This window comes from Sceloporus undulatus, chromosome 2 (assembly GCF_019175285.1).
Source record: "Sceloporus undulatus isolate JIND9_A2432 ecotype Alabama chromosome 2, SceUnd_v1.1, whole genome shotgun sequence".
NCBI classification, from domain to species: domain Eukaryota; kingdom Metazoa; phylum Chordata; class Lepidosauria; order Squamata; family Phrynosomatidae; genus Sceloporus; species Sceloporus undulatus.
In genome coordinates this window covers 184,946,180-184,961,687 of record NC_056523.1, presented here as the reverse complement: position 1 = coordinate 184,961,687, position 15,508 = coordinate 184,946,180, and the positions used below count along the sequence as shown (strand labels likewise).

Sequence of the window (15,508 nt, the reverse complement as noted above, 5' to 3'; positions counted from 1 at the left end):
TACAAATAAAAGGTTTATTTTTAAATAGAAATCAAACACCAAAAAAGTACTTGAGACAAACGAATGACACAGAAAATATCAGCATACAAATATAGGGCTTTTATCATTTCAGAAAAAAAGAGTGCAAAAGCATTCATACAATGTAGGAGCCACCGCAGTGAAGGAGAGCTCAGTAGACAAAAAGGGAAGATCCTCTTCTGGTGTTTTCTTTTCTCTGCATCTTGCCATCTTCATCAGTCTAATGACCAGCCCAAATGTTAAGTTGCTAGTAGCTACTGATTTCTGTTTGTAGCATAGCTGAATGAAGAGGGAGAGTATACAATGGTTGTATCCAATTTTTGGATGACCCCATATACCAAGTATTCAATCTGGGCTTTTATTGCCTATCCTTTTGAAACTGTGGAAGAATCCACCCACAAAAGTCAAATAATATGTTGTCCTGTGAAAGCAGAACTTTGAGTAAAAGTGTTATCGCTGCTATATTCTACACAGTCCAAGTGCACTGCGTTTGTACTGTGAAGCTACGTACGCCGAGATCAAAAAGAAGCATTTCCTTCTTACTTAGCTGCAAATGTGGAAGTATTGTCAGCCAAAGATCAGACCAATAGCATTTAGAACATTTTAAAAATATTCCATTGTCCAGCTATGGGCCAAGAATACCATTGTCCTTAGAGATACAGCTCACGTCAAGTGGAAGGAAAAAAGACCATAGCAGGAAAAGAACGCTGAGAACCAGACGGAAACAATTTTATACCCAAAGCCTGGGACAAGAAAACAACTGCCTCTACCCATCTGGAGGTGGAAATGCAGCTGGCTTTGTCTGGAGAAGCCTGAGCAGTTTCCGGGCTGGTGATTTTTCTAATCTGTTGAAAGTCCTTGATGCTGAAATTGAAACAAACAAAAAATTACTTGCCTTAAGATACTTGTCTGATTAAGTGAACATTGTTTCTTACTGTAGCACATCCATGCTAAATGTTCTGACCACCACATTTGCACAACAGTTGCCATTTTGACTAACCTAAATGAAGAAATCATCTTCAAGGCTTTAGCCAAAATCCTTTCCACCTGAACCCCTCAGTCATCTATCGTCTAGAACCCTGGCACAAAATGTTATCATGCTTTCTCCCAATCTCCCTTCTATACTCATCAGTCCAGTAGATTTCCTTCCAATCCTTTGCACCTTCAACCCCAAACTGAATATGTTAATGCAATGTATCTGTACAGTGAAGAACACAGGAGGGTAATTAATCTCTACATATATTTGGCACTTAAGTTAATACAATAGCAGCAAGTATGCCACATGATGGGCTAAGTGCTGTCCATAGTAACAACTAGAGTATACACACTGAACCAAGTGTTGGATGGTGAGTCAACAGTTAGGTAAATTCAACTGAAGCAATGTGTCTACTCCAGTTGAAACTTTACCGCTAGGATTTAACGTTATTCACTGTAACAGACTTGGAAATAACCATAACTTGCATCTAGGCTTGCCCTCCTTCAAATAGAAGATCTCCATATGGTCACAGAAAGCACTAATTTCCATGAGATGAGGAGGCAATTTTTCTTGATTTCCTCTGTTTCACCTCTTATGCTGGTCTGGATGATCCCCCATTCCTTCTGAACAGCTTTTCAGAGAATTCTGTTCAGCAGAGGCCTGGAGCCAGCCCCATACCTAGTCACTTGTGGTGAGTAAGGTTTGTTTCCAGACAACCGGGAAAGAAAACATTTACAAACTGGAGGAGAACTTGTTGAGAGAGGTATGCATACGAGTGTGTGGCCATGGTTTATGTGTATATGTGTGTCTAATAAACATTTTGCACTTATGTGCAAGACTGTACCATAACCTCTAAATCATTTTGAGGAACTGAGATACATTTTACAGATGCTACTGGATGCATCATAAAATTTAAATAGGTTTAATTTGCAAAAAACAAAAACAATTTTTTTTAATTATGAAGTTCACAGATAGTACAGCCGAAACCTAACAAGGAGAAGATTCAAGGAGGGGGAAAACAATTCATTAAGAAATCCAATAGCAATCAGCTTTCAAAACCAAAAATAAAAAATGACACTGACAAACTTTTCAAATTGCTACAGGGGAAGAAAAATCCATCTGGAATTTTGCACAATCACCTTAGTTTAATAGGAGAGATTGAATTTACAAATCTAGATTTTTCACACTAAGGAAGCATTAACTAGATTAGACCATTGGCTAAGGATTCTAAAATAATTAGGCCAATTATCAGTCAACAGCTGAAAAATAAAAATGAATTATTCACTTTCAATGTTCATTCTGCTTATCCAAGAATTGGGGAGGGGGAAATTACATGTGATACATTTGGGAGTATACTGGACTCCAAATAGATATATGCAGCAAGACATTAAAAGGACTAAGAGTGTACTGTGGTGTTTAATATTCTGTTCAGGTCTCCCTAGTGAAAAAGAATAAACTTACCAAGTTGTGCTGATAGCTGGTGAAGATACTGTGTAACTTCTTCCATATAAACTTGACAAACCTTGACCATTTGATGGATTTCATCCAGCTGAGGACACACACAATTTAAAGTGAGTAATCAAGAGAGAGAGAGAGAGAGAGAGAGAGAGTGTCTACCCTGATGCCTGGACATGACCAATGACTTCTCCAGTTCCTATAACTATTGCCATGTAATATGGCTACTCTTCTAGTACTGTAATAGGTTTAACCTCAGAAGTCCCAGCTGCGAGACATTATGCAATCTGAGCCTTCAGAGCACTGTCTAACACCCAGTGGCTGGGTATGATTCAAGAATCCAGAGATCCTGATTGGACTTGGCACCTATACATTATCTGCAGTTACTTTGACCAGTTCTCTCAAATTCTCTGGCACAGTCAAAATCATATGAGGAGACAAGAGCCATGAGATTCTCTCTGGTCACTCTGCACAGAAACATGGAAGCAGCTTACCCCTTCCATTCCTTCTGAAAGCCCAATATGAATAGGGATGTGATTGTCCAAACACCTTTTCATGTTTTCATTATTATCCTTCCTGTAGTCCAGGGAAGGATTCTGGATTGTCATCTATGGCCATCATCCCTTCCTTATTACATTTTTTAAACTCCCAATAATCAAATTCTCTGGGCCACATGCAGCTAAACAAGAACTAGAAAAGAATATAACAATAGCAATAAAATGGCACAATATAAAAATGGCAGAAGGAATAAACCAGTGCAAAGATCACTTAAGGTTGGAAAAAGATCTTAGACAACACTTGTTTTCCTTTAGTATGATCTTCCCTCTTCTACAAAAAGATATGCTATTTGCAAAGCAGTCTAAACTTTTCATAGTCCCATATAATTTGCCATATGCCCCTAAATCAATTGCTTCTTTGGTGCGTGTTTTAGAAATAATAGCTATCAAATTTTTCATCCTGTTTTCATTCAGAATTCTAGATATGGCCTCACTTACTACAGCTTATAGGCCTTTGCATTTCATATGCAAACATTAAGAATCTTCCAAGTGTGCAGCTCCTCTTCACTCATCATGTTGTGGCTTTTAAGGACTCAGCAGAAATGCTTTTACATATTCCACCTTACTTATTTAAAGCATATCATATCCATTTATTACTGAAGAGACAGTTGCTCTCAGAGTTCTAGGAGTCATTTGCTTCATTAGAAGATGCTCTTTGGTAACTGGAGCAGCAAGCTAGTTATAAACAAGCCCTCTGCCTCTCTCTGACAATCAAAATCCAAGATTCACCACTCACCATTCTCTCGAGATCATAAAAGACCTCTCCTTGATGATCCAATATTTTCTGGTAGTCTGGTTTGGCTTGAAGCACTTGAGCCTGGGATGCCCCAAGGTAGCAGCAAGGCTCCTCTGGTCCTTGCTTGAGTTCAGATTGCTGCAGCTGCCTTGAAGAGAAAAAGAAGAGTTTATCCATAGTAATCTGTTACAAAGACAGCATGAAAACTAATCAGGAAGGGGGCACCAGATCTAACTCTATGGGAAACTTAATTTCCTGGGGATTACTCTTCTTAAAATACTAAACAGAGTGGAATTTCTATTTTTAAAAATGCACCAAAATGGCTTATATTCTCCCCACATCTATAAAAACTCATCTCAGTGTTTTAATACTTTACTGCTATTACTATATCTCTGTGTTGTGTACCATCAGGTCATATAAATAAACTGTATTATTATTATTATTATATGTAGTTTTAATCTTATACTGTTTAACCTTGTTTTAAGGGGAGGCATTATGTATATATGGATGCATTTTAACTTGTTGTACACTGCTTTGATTGCCTGGCAAAAAGCAGGACAGAAACAAAAATTTTACTTACTTATTTATTTATTTATTTCCAACTTATGGCGACCCTAAGGCCATAATCACAGGGTTTTCTTGGCAAGATTTGTTCAGAGGTGGTTTGCCATTGCCTTCCTCTGACACTGAGAGCATGTGACTTGCCCAAGGTCACCCAGTGAGTTTTTATGGTTGAACGGGGAATCAAACCCTGGTCTCCAGTTGTAGTCCAACACTCAAACAACTGTGCCACACTGGGTCTTATTATTACTACTAGTACAAAAAAAAGGGAATAACAGATTCCGTACATGTGATTAGACAAGCATCTCAATATTTTCCTACACTGAAGGTTGCACTGATTTGGCACGCCATCCAGCTCACAAATATATGCCTCTTATCAAACTAGAGGACCCTGGCCTTGGTTGGGAAGCCTCCCTTCCTCTTTCCCAGGTCCACAGTTCAGAGGAAGGTCTACAACTGTCTGGCCACAGTATTGCCAAGGTACACCAATTGCCCCCTTAGGCATCTTTTCCTGGTCCAGATTTGGTAATGGGAACATAAGCAGAAAAGCATTCCTGACCTCACTTGAGAAATCCCAAGATCTGAGACTAATGCTGGTCAAAAACTATTGACCTGTCTATATTCAGTTATTTCTGTGCCTTCCCTCTTGAGCATCTGAAGTTGGCTATCATTATAGCAATTTACACCTTCTCCTTTAGTTAAAGTCTAGTTTCTATAACATACTTAGTTGGCATCTCTAAGAATAGGGAGAAATAGCTAATGTTCTAACCTGGTTATTTCCTCAGCATTTTTTTGGTAAGTCTGAAGCAGTTTATCCCAAGCTTGACCTTCTTCAGAGAACCTGTGAAAAAGAGAGTGAAGACTAAATTTGGTTTCATATTAGAGTGCTTTAGTGACAAGGCACTGCTTTTTTATAATCACCTGGAGGACAAATGGAAAGTGAGCTTCCACACAAGCTCTTAATAGAGAACTCCATGATCCAGCAATGCCCGCCCTGAATATTATCTGAAACTTGCTTGTTTCTAGTACTGCTATTCTGTACGAGATATGTAGGGAAGCTTTGTGTTGCGGTTAGAATGCGTGATTACTGAAGTTTGCTGTAATGCATGTATTGTGTTACTGAAACCTTAAAATTAGAAGCAGACAATGGCACTCATACGTCATTGCTGATGCAAGTCAGTGAGTCAATCTCTCACAACACAGCCTTTAGCGTTTACAGTGGTACCCCGGGTTACGAATTTAATTCGTTCCGCGGCGCCGTTCGTAACCCGAAAGATTTCGCAACCCGAAAAAAGGCTTTCCGCTAGCGCTGGAAAGCCACGGCTTTAAAATTTCGTGCCAAAAAGCGCCGAAACACACCGAAAAAAATTTTGTAACCCGAAAAATCTTTCGTTACCCGGAACAGTTTTTTCCAAGCTAACTTTTTCGTACCCCGGAAATTTCGTAACGCGATCAATTCGTATCCCGGGGTACCACTGTATTTATGTTCCAATATTACCACATACCATGGTTAATGCTAACTGGAATAAACCATAGTTTGATTGTTGTTGTGTGCCTTCAAGTCATTTCTGACTCATGCCAACCCTAAGGGATTTTCTTGGCCTGTTTATCCAGAGGGGGTTTGCCATTGCCATCCTTTGAGGCTGAGAGAATGTGATTTGCCCAAGGTCACACAGAAGGCTTCCATAGCCGAACAAAGGTTCAAACCCTGCTCTCTAGGGTCACAGTCCAATGCTCAAATGACTACACCTCAAGCCGAGAAGAAGAAAAAAGAAATAATTTGTGCCAGACAGAGAAAGAGGGAATAAGCAAACCTGTAGTATGCTCTCTGCTGGGACTGGCAGAACTACATCACCACAGGCCTGTGTGTTACTACAACACCATTTGCACCAGCATTCCCTTCAGCATAGGCAACATTATAGCAGTGCTTCATGAACAAACAAAGAAAAAGACATTGACTGAACACAAACACCTATAGTAAAACATTAATACTACCATGGGACAAGAATCCATAGTATTTATTCTCCACTGGAAGCCATGAATAAAACTTCCATAATATTATTAAAGAAGCTAGGCTGTGACTTTAATTATATCTTACCTGACTATATTCTCTTTTAAGGCAGATATTGATGCATTCAATGCAGGATCTGACAAACCCCTAAAAAAACCAGAAGGCTTAAATTATTATGAATCTAGGGTGAAGAACTTAATCATAAAGTTGTTTCTAATTTGGCATATTCCACTCTTCCTTTAGCAAAACAGTTGTACAAGTCATATGATCAGAAACTGAGCAGGACCACACTTGTTCCCTTTAACAATACTACAACACCAGATGCTCCTGGAAGACAGTTGACTAAAGCCAAGTTGAAAGTTCACTAGCTCAAGTGACAGCTTCCTCTTATGAAGTGAAATTGAGGAAGGCAATAAACCCTGATTCAACACTAGCTATGCCCAACTGTAATTTAAAAAAAATGTTTTGGTCACTCACCACTCTAAGAATAAGGTAATAAGAGGAAATAGTAATTACCCTCTGGGATCCTCAAAGCATTTTTGCAAAGTTCCATCTAGTATCAGTTTCTTTGTGTGGAGCCTCAATTCTTCTGAAAGCATGTTGACTGAAGAAAGATATACGGAGAAATAGGATGAATAGCGTGAAACATCATATGACAGACTAGCTTATATTGCTTAATGCATTTCTACTTGTGTTCCAGGAAGCAATGAAGTTTGGATGCTCACTGAAAAACTGCAATAACATGGTCAGTAGGAGAAGATAAGCTTCTCTAAAAGGTCATTATTACACAGTCTTCTCTTTCAAGAAGGGTAGATAAAAAGTCTATTTCAGCAGAAACCTAAGCAGACCTGTAACAACTTAAAAGACTAACCAATGAATTGTGGCTTAAGCTTTGACAGACACTGTCCACTTCCTCAGGTATTGCTCTTTGAGATGCCACAGGACTCTTGTTTGAACTTCGCTTCCAATACACGGCCACAGTACCTCAGTAATAGAATCACCTAGGCTCCAAAGTCCCAATGAGGTCTTGCAGACCCATGGCCAATTAGACGAGACATCACAAGGTAAATAGATCGATTGAAAATATAAGGTAGAAAATAAAAAGAAGCTTAATATAATTGACCAGTGCCCTGGCTGAAATGTGTATGCCCTTTTGAATACCTCCTACAATTTTCTGTAATATGCAAGGGCTCTTGAGACAGGATCTCCCTAACAGACAAGCCAACATGAGAAGCATTCAGTAAAAAACTTGACAACTATTGGTTTCAAACATTGACATGAGAGCATTGCATAGAAGCTCCCTTATGGAAATTATTTCGATCCCTCTTATTCTGGATAGCACTTGTGTAAATTATCTATAACAGAACCATGGCAGTATCTTGTTGTTGTTGTTGTTGTTGTGTGCCTTCAGTTTGTTTCCAATTTACTGCAACCATAAGGCAACCCTATCAATGGGTTTTCTTGACAAAATTTGTCCAGAGGATGTTTGCCTTTGCTTTCCTTTGAGGCAAAGAGAGCATGATTTACCCAAGGTCATCCAGAGGGTTTCCATGGCCAAGCGGAAATTCAAACCATGGTCTCCCCAGAGTCATAGTCCAATGCTTAAACCATTAAATCACACTGGCTCTTGCCACTGTTTTAATTTCTCCAATTATTTTGCCAGGAGCAAAACTCTTTAGTTTATTATCTTTCTTTTAAAAAAATGTGACTACAATTGGCCCTCCATATTTGCGGATCTGATTATTCATGGATTTGATTAATATGTTCTCTCTAGGAATCTCTAGGCCCTCCAGCACAACTTCTGATGGAAGCTGTGCTGGAGGACCTAGAGATTACTAGAGAGGTGTTCTCTCAAGTTAAAAAAGAAGTGGGTTTTTATTTGTAGTTTTTCCACTTTCACAGGAGTCCTGCACCATAACATCAGTATATGTGGAGGGCCCACTGTATATCAAAAGAAAAGAAAAACAACATTCATGACAAGATCAACATCATTGGTCTGACTCAATCTGGCAACTCTAATGGGAAGTTCTTATCAAATCTGATGTTGCCAGGGATTTTAAGGTTGTTGCCCTCCCATTTTCCCAGCACAAATAGATTCTACCTCATGTGGACCCTGACCAAACTGATCTCCCTAACACCTTTCAGCTATGCCAAAGTTCTGTGCTGTTGAAGTGAACTGATAAGACTCACCATTTTGTTCAAAAGTTTTAGTATTAAAGCCTTCGGTCTGCCTTAAGGAGCACTCAAGTTTCTGGGCAGAGTACTACGAAAAAAGGGGTAAAGATTCCCATTGGTGAGCACCATTAAAAAATTATCTATGGGTCCAGAAAATAGATAACATTCCACATGAACTAAGGGAAAGAAATGGAAAGACATGAAATGAAGACATAAAGGCAAGAAAAGAAAAGCTAGAGGGAGGGGCAAAATGGCACTTTCAGCACAGTGGCAGGTGCTAAGGTTCCAGAGAAAACAACTAAGTTGATCCAACAGGCCTGAAGTCTGCTCATTCCTGACTTACACTACAGAGCCTAGGACACAACCACAGATTTCTTTATAATGACCAAATAACTCTTTAGAAATATGCAAGGCTGGCTACAAAGTTGTTCCATGGTTTTATTGTGAAGGTTGCTTATAAGTGAAGAATAGTATTCTCCAAACTATTCACCATCCTTTGTTTGAATGGAGGGGATGAAACCTGTGTTCATCATATTGCTGATCTTTTCTCAACCTGCAGGCCTACTATTCCAAAAAGTGACCAAACTTTAAGCCAGAGCATTGGCTCTCCAGCCACTTGCTGGCAGCCACCTGTTTGAAATTGCTTTCCCCCCTTCACTTTCATGTCTGTGGGGACATGGGGATTCCTATGCTATTCCTTGGGTAACAGTCCCACCTACTATCAAGATGGACTTCCTTGTGAGCTTTCAGTTTCAAGGGAGCAAGACAAGAAGTGAGTGAGGAGCAACTTAACAGTAACAGCCACTGCCTTAAGCTTGATCCTCTTCATCTTTGCTTACTGATCTTTCTGATCCGCTGGATAAAATTTTGATTCACAAGGTACCTTCAGAGACTGGGTCACTCACTTCAGACCCAATCAAAACTGCCCTAAAATTAAGCGCACTGCTGGAGACATCCCATATTATGTCAGAACCAGACATGGCAGCAGGAGTCATGGAGCCCAGCAAGTGGTTCCCCTCAGAGCAGACGTTCAATAATGCCAGCCAGGATGTAACAACCTGTTAGGCACAGGTATATCCTTGCCTTCTGGGGCCTCAGATAAAGATTATCTCACTGAAACAAGCTTAAAATAAAGGTACAAAGGCCCCGTACAGACAGGCCAAAATAAAGCTGCTTCAGGTTACTTTGGAGGTATGCTGTTTAAATAATGCATGTGTCCTAAGAGTCCGGAAGCCGTGCCAAAGCTATTCTCGAGTCCTAAGGACGGGAGTGTGGCTTTGGCGTGACTTCTGGACTCTTAGGACACATGCATCATTTAAACAGCATACCGCCAAAGTGACCCGAAGCAGCTTTATTTTGGCCTGTCTGTACGGGCCCAAAGCTAACTAGCACACAGCCTGCCATCTTACACTGAGGAACAAGCCATTTTAAAATTACAATGGAAGCAGAGCCTGGTATTATTCATACAACACTAGAAACACACATGGCATTTACAGCATCTTGAAAAAATGAAGAAAGAAAGAAAAATAAGACAAGTAGCTGCTGAAAGATATTTACAGTCTTAAGACTGTAAGTGAAGAAAGAAAACCAGAGCTGGAGACAGAAGGAGAATGAAGAATGGATATGACTTTTTTTTTAACTTACTGCTTTTCATATCACTCTATCAAGCATATGGGGGAGGGAGCAGAATACAAGACTCATGCAAAGCAGTTTTAAGAGAATAGAAGAAAATATTATGAACAGCAGTTATATTTTGGCTGGGTTTAAGCTGGGGAAATGGCATAACACATGTTGCAGAACAGTTAATGAGGAGCAGAGAAGGACTAAGAGAGCCTCTTTCCAGGATGTCATTCTTACCTGGAAACTGGAAAGGAGCAGCACTGCCATTCTTTCAGTCTCTGGCATGTCCAAGCTGATTGCTTTACTCAGTTCTAAAAGTTAAGCACAATTTTGCTTGAAGTCCAATGATACCAACTGGGTAGTTTCCCTGTCTTATTTAATTTTATTTTTAGTATTATACACCAAATCTCTACGTGTAAAATTTTTGTAAGGCCAACTCAACAGTTTCATATGCAAGTTTCATGAACACTTGATCAGACAAGAAGTTACAGAAAGCAGACCAGTGGTGTTTGGAGGAGAAAAGTTTGCATACACGAAATGACATCAGTATTGTTAGGATGAACTGGAGGAGAAGGATTCACAGGCATTAAAAGTGAGTTCTGCACAATGTCACAGCACATCTGGCTGCTGAGCTCAGAAGTTAAAATAGTAAGTTACCTATAAAATGTTACCTTTTTAAATGAAACCATCATATAATAAAGTTACACTTTAAAAATAATGTATCGAGTGAGAATGACTTTTTGAGGGAAGGGGTGTAGCAAATAATGTGTTCTAGTTATTGTAAACATCATTTTCAGAAGCATTGGCAGATAGATTGGGGGGGGGGGGGGTTATGCCATACTCATCAGTCCTAAGAGTTTGTTATACTTATTTTTCTCTTCTCTTATCTGATGTTATTTCTTACACTTCAATTAGTTTCTTTTTCTTTTCTTTCCTATTAGTCTTCAACCGTTTGAGTATTTTGCCTCTAAGGCCACATTCAATGTACCATTTTGGCATGGGGGCAGGGCGGGGGGGGGCTCACATGTTAAAAACTTTCTGAAGCTGTGTCTAGGGAAGAGCATCTAGTTGACTCTTTGCTCCTGTCTGTCAGATGGAAGTGAGGAGAAGGAAACCTGCAGCATTATAATCTGGAATTTTTTAAAGAACTATAATATCCACCTAGGAGATAAAGAATGATCAGCAAGAAGAGGCATGTCTCTGAGTCACCTGCAATGGGGCATGCCATGAAGAGAAAAAAAAGCCATTTGCTGCCATCCAGCTTTCAGCTACAGGCATTCCAGCCCAGCATCAAGGACCACCACCACCAACACACACACACACACACACACGGCAGACAAATTTTGTTATGATCTTCTACCTTTCAGGGTCTGGAAGAACATACCTCAAAGTTAAGGAATTGTTCAAGAGGACCTTGGAGTGCACACCAGGACCTTTTCAGTTATAGTATTATGATCTCACTTTAAACAACTACAGAACCATCATATGAAATCCTGGGATTTGTAGTTTAGGGACGGGCCTTTAGAATTCTCAGCTGGAGACTCTACTAGTGCCTCTGACCCAGCCACAAACCTCAGGATTTTATATATTGGGCAGCCATGGCAGTTAAAGTGGAATCACAGCACTGTAATTCTGTAGCATGTAAGGGTCCCTGGTAAACAGGATTCAGATTTGGCAATGTGAGATCCTAAACTTGGAAAGGCATTAAATGATTCAGTGGCTGGAATCCTGTTGGTTGATCTGAATAAATCCATGGAATCAACAGTTGAAGGGTACGTCAACCTATAGGTAAATACAACTAATACAATGGGTCCATTCTAATCAAGACTAACAAGAAGACTCTTGAATGAGTGCCACTACAAGCCAAGGATCTCTATATCATTCATATCAAATTAGAAGTTTGAAGTGGTTATGTGAGGGTACCATTTGTGATATGGTTTACAATATGTACGTGTAACATGAAATCTTATGGAACTTTAGGAGGTGAGGAACCCCTCTTAAGGTTCCTCATGATTGCATGTTACATGTACCTGTTGCAAACTGTAGTAAAAATGGTAGAAATGTTGGCTCCCAGTTCATAAATCATTGCTAACAGAGATCCAGTATTATATCTGCACTGGGCCTTTAAGAAACCAAGATGTAGCTGAGCAACAATTTTAATTTTCTCAACAGAAAGCAGTCCACTTCCATAGAGGTCCCAAGCCCAATTGTAGGGCTACAACTGTTTATGGGCAGTTTTCCCAGCTTCTGCAACTAATTTTATTTATTATTTATTTTATTTATAGTATTTATACCCTGCTCTTCAGCCAAAAGGCTATCAGACTGGCTTACATTGTTTTAAATTAGACATTAGAATTAATAAGTTCTTTCTGCCTAGTTCCTAGGCAGCCCCAGTTTGATCATGAAGCCATGCTAGAGATACATACCAGAGATATCTAAATGAAGAGGAGGCAGGGACTTCCGTCGATTCATGCCCAGCTTCAGGCTGCAGCGATTCAAGGAAGGTCGTGCAAAACGTGGACTAGGCAGCTGTCCAAAGGATACATCAAATGAATTTGAACCATGTCCTTTGTCAGGGCTAAGACTCTGTGGAGATGGTTTCTTTGTGCCAGGGCAACATGTACCCTCATTCTTCAAATCAGGGATAAGATTACTTTCTTCCTTGCCAGTCTCTGCTAACAGCCCAGATTCGTTGGCTTTTGTGTCAACCTGGAGACAACAGCTGGAGCTAACAGTGTTATCAGGTTTGGCAAAACATTCAGCCACCATTTTCTCCTGGTTGTGCACATTTCCTGGAATGAAAAGAAGGGAGGAAATACAACTCATCAAAACTGACATATTAAAAAGAGCAAATCAATGGATATACAATAACAAGACAGATGAGTGCTGGATTTAACATGTGTGCATACGTATACCTAATTCTTAGCCAGCATCAGCTTGGAGCATGAAGCTGTGCTGGGGGCATATATTTCAAGATACACTGAAGTATTTGTTTCTACCCCAGCTTCAATAATGAAGGGGTGGAAATTGGTTAAAGAATGCACAGTGGCCCCATCAATTCAATTCATCTAAGAATATAGGAGAGAGAACAGCCTTTCCTAACATGGTGCATACCAGATGTGTTGGATTACAATTGTCAACATCCCAAATTAGATAAATTATATCAATTTCAGCACTTCAGCTGTAGTAATAAATGCTGTACTATGTGGAGGGGGGATTGTCCCTCCATGTTATTGAATTGCAGCAACATCAGCCCTAGCCTATGGTGAGGGATGCTATGAATTACAGTCCAACACTAGAGGATCACAGCCCAGGTGCAGAATAATCTACATCTCAAGCTCAGGGGAAGGGGGGGGGGGCTATAGGCAGCTCACAAAGTAAACACAATCTGGTACCCTACAAATGTATTACACTACAAATCCCATCACCATCAGCAGGCAACTGGTCATGCTGGGTGGGAATGATAGGGTTTATAGTCTGCAATGCAGAGACAAACCAACCAGAACCACATACAGTTGGCCCGCCGTATTCATAGATTCTTTATCCATGGATTCAACTATCCACAGCTTAAAAATGTATTTAAAAATATATAAATTCCAAAAAGCAAACCTTGATTTTGCCATTTTATATAAGAGATGCCATTTTATTACACCATTTTATTTGATGCGGCTTGAAGGTCCATGAATTTTGGTATCCACTGGAGTGGGGGTAATCCTGGAACCACACCCCAGCAGGTACATAGGGTGTAGTGTGCAAAATAATGCCACTGTTTTTAAAGAGAGTTACAAAACCAGGAGTAGCACACAATAATTAACCCAGAACTCTTGGAATGTGACAGAACAACAACATTTTTAAAGTATCCCTGAGGGGGTGCGGGTTAAAAATATCATTGAGTGGGGTCTCCACTAGGGTTGCCATTCTGACTGTTGGTTCATTGCCTTTAACACCCAGATATGGAAGCCAAAAATCTCTACAATGAAAACTCCTCAACTAAGAAATGACAGAACGTAATGATTGTGAGCCACAGCTGAACAAATCCAAGGCTAGCAATGAACTACAAGTAAGAGTACACAGGATTTGTTTTTCTCTAATCAGAAATTTAAGTGCAATTCAAGGACAGAGAGATCATAAGTAGCTTTGCAGTACATACAGATGATTCAGTTGGGGACCATTAACTAGCTGGATAGCGCCTTGCTTCTTCTTTGATTAGCAAAAGAAGAATTATGCAAAGCACACTTACATGTAAATTGGTTAAATTTGCATATTTTAGAGAGGGTTCAGAACATTAGCTTTTCTTCTGACAGAATCCTGCTTAAAAAATAACTGGAAATATCAACACTTAGTCCCTCCTACTGGGGGCAGCAGAGCATCAATGAATGCATCACCCATAAAAAATAGTCTTGGTGTCTTCCTAATCTCTTTACCCAGTGCTTTAACAAGAGTTTTTCCATCTTCAAAGCCAGGATGGTTTCCTGAAGAGGCGTTCTAAAACAGAAAATGAGTATTTCTTGTTAAACAGTATAGATATCATCCAATCTTTTCCCTTCTCATAAGGGCAATAAATCTGACAATAAAAAGGAATGATCTCAGTGCTTCTGCCTTCAAAGAGCCACAAGGTGACTTTCTTTTCCTACCAAAGAACATTCTTCCCACTCACAGAACTCAGCAAGTTTGGCAATGAAATACTCTCACACATTTATTTCTTCTTCTTCCTACCTACCATCCTACTCAACCTTGAAGGTCCCATGAAACTACTTGCCAGATCAGTTACAGCCTTAAAATGATAGAGAATGATTTTAAAAATAAATTGAATGTTCAACCACCAATGCCTGAGGAGCAGGCCAGCCATTATGACCACCAATGTTTCTATCTCAAGACATTAAATTTAAACATTCTATAGTTTTCCATGAAACTACACTCCTAATGTGGTTTAAAATAACACACATGAAACAAAAAGCAAGTATTTTAAAAGTAGTCTCAAGCAGGAGCTCCCACTATTTTTTACTACTACAGTACCCATGGCGAAAAGGAAAGAAATGCCATCCTGCACAGTGCCCAGTAAATGGTACAATGAGCAATAAACTCACAAGCTCCAACATTATTTAGGATGACTAATTCCATTCCACAAAATGCACTGTACACATAACAGGCCTGGTCAATCTTCTGGCCTCTGTTTTTAGGTTTACATCACCTAACTTGTCATTTGTGTTAAACCAGCAGTTATCTTTCATCCTCAGCAGGAGAGGGGCAACTATAATGGGCCCAGGGATCAGTTGCCCAAAAAGCACCCCCAAGGAAGTGGCCAAAAGACTATTTCTGACTTAGAAAAATGTTCAACAGTGTGAGTGGAGTCAGGCCATTTAACAGGTTAAAAGGACACTTCTAGGACAAGCAATTGC

At 39.8% G+C, this 15,508-nt stretch overlaps 1 protein-coding gene across 6 annotated transcripts in view; it reads right to left on the bottom strand.

Annotated features, from left to right (window-relative positions):
* Positions 1–15,508, bottom strand: part of DSN1 (DSN1 component of MIS12 kinetochore complex) — a 22,843-nt gene continuing 7,335 nt past the window's right edge. For 4 of the 6 annotated variants that reach the window (XM_042449302.1, XM_042449304.1, XM_042449303.1 and 1 more), the window contains exons 3-12: positions 14,534–14,594; positions 12,536–12,901; positions 10,347–10,420; positions 8,505–8,577; positions 6,831–6,918; positions 6,402–6,461; positions 5,073–5,144; positions 3,743–3,890; positions 2,456–2,543; positions 1–882 (exon numbers count right to left, since the gene is read on the bottom strand). In XM_042449302.1, coding sequence (XP_042305236.1) covers positions 785–882; positions 2,456–2,543; positions 3,743–3,890; positions 5,073–5,144; positions 6,402–6,461; positions 6,831–6,918; positions 8,505–8,577; positions 10,347–10,420; positions 12,536–12,901; positions 14,534–14,594 — 1,128 coding nt within the window. In that variant the 3' untranslated portion in view covers positions 1–784. The remainder of the gene's footprint in view (positions 883–2,455; positions 2,544–3,742; positions 3,891–5,072; positions 5,145–6,401; positions 6,462–6,830; positions 6,919–8,504; positions 8,578–10,346; positions 10,421–12,535; positions 12,902–14,533; positions 14,595–15,508) is intronic. The other 2 variants (XM_042449305.1, XM_042449306.1) reach the window with 2 other exon arrangements.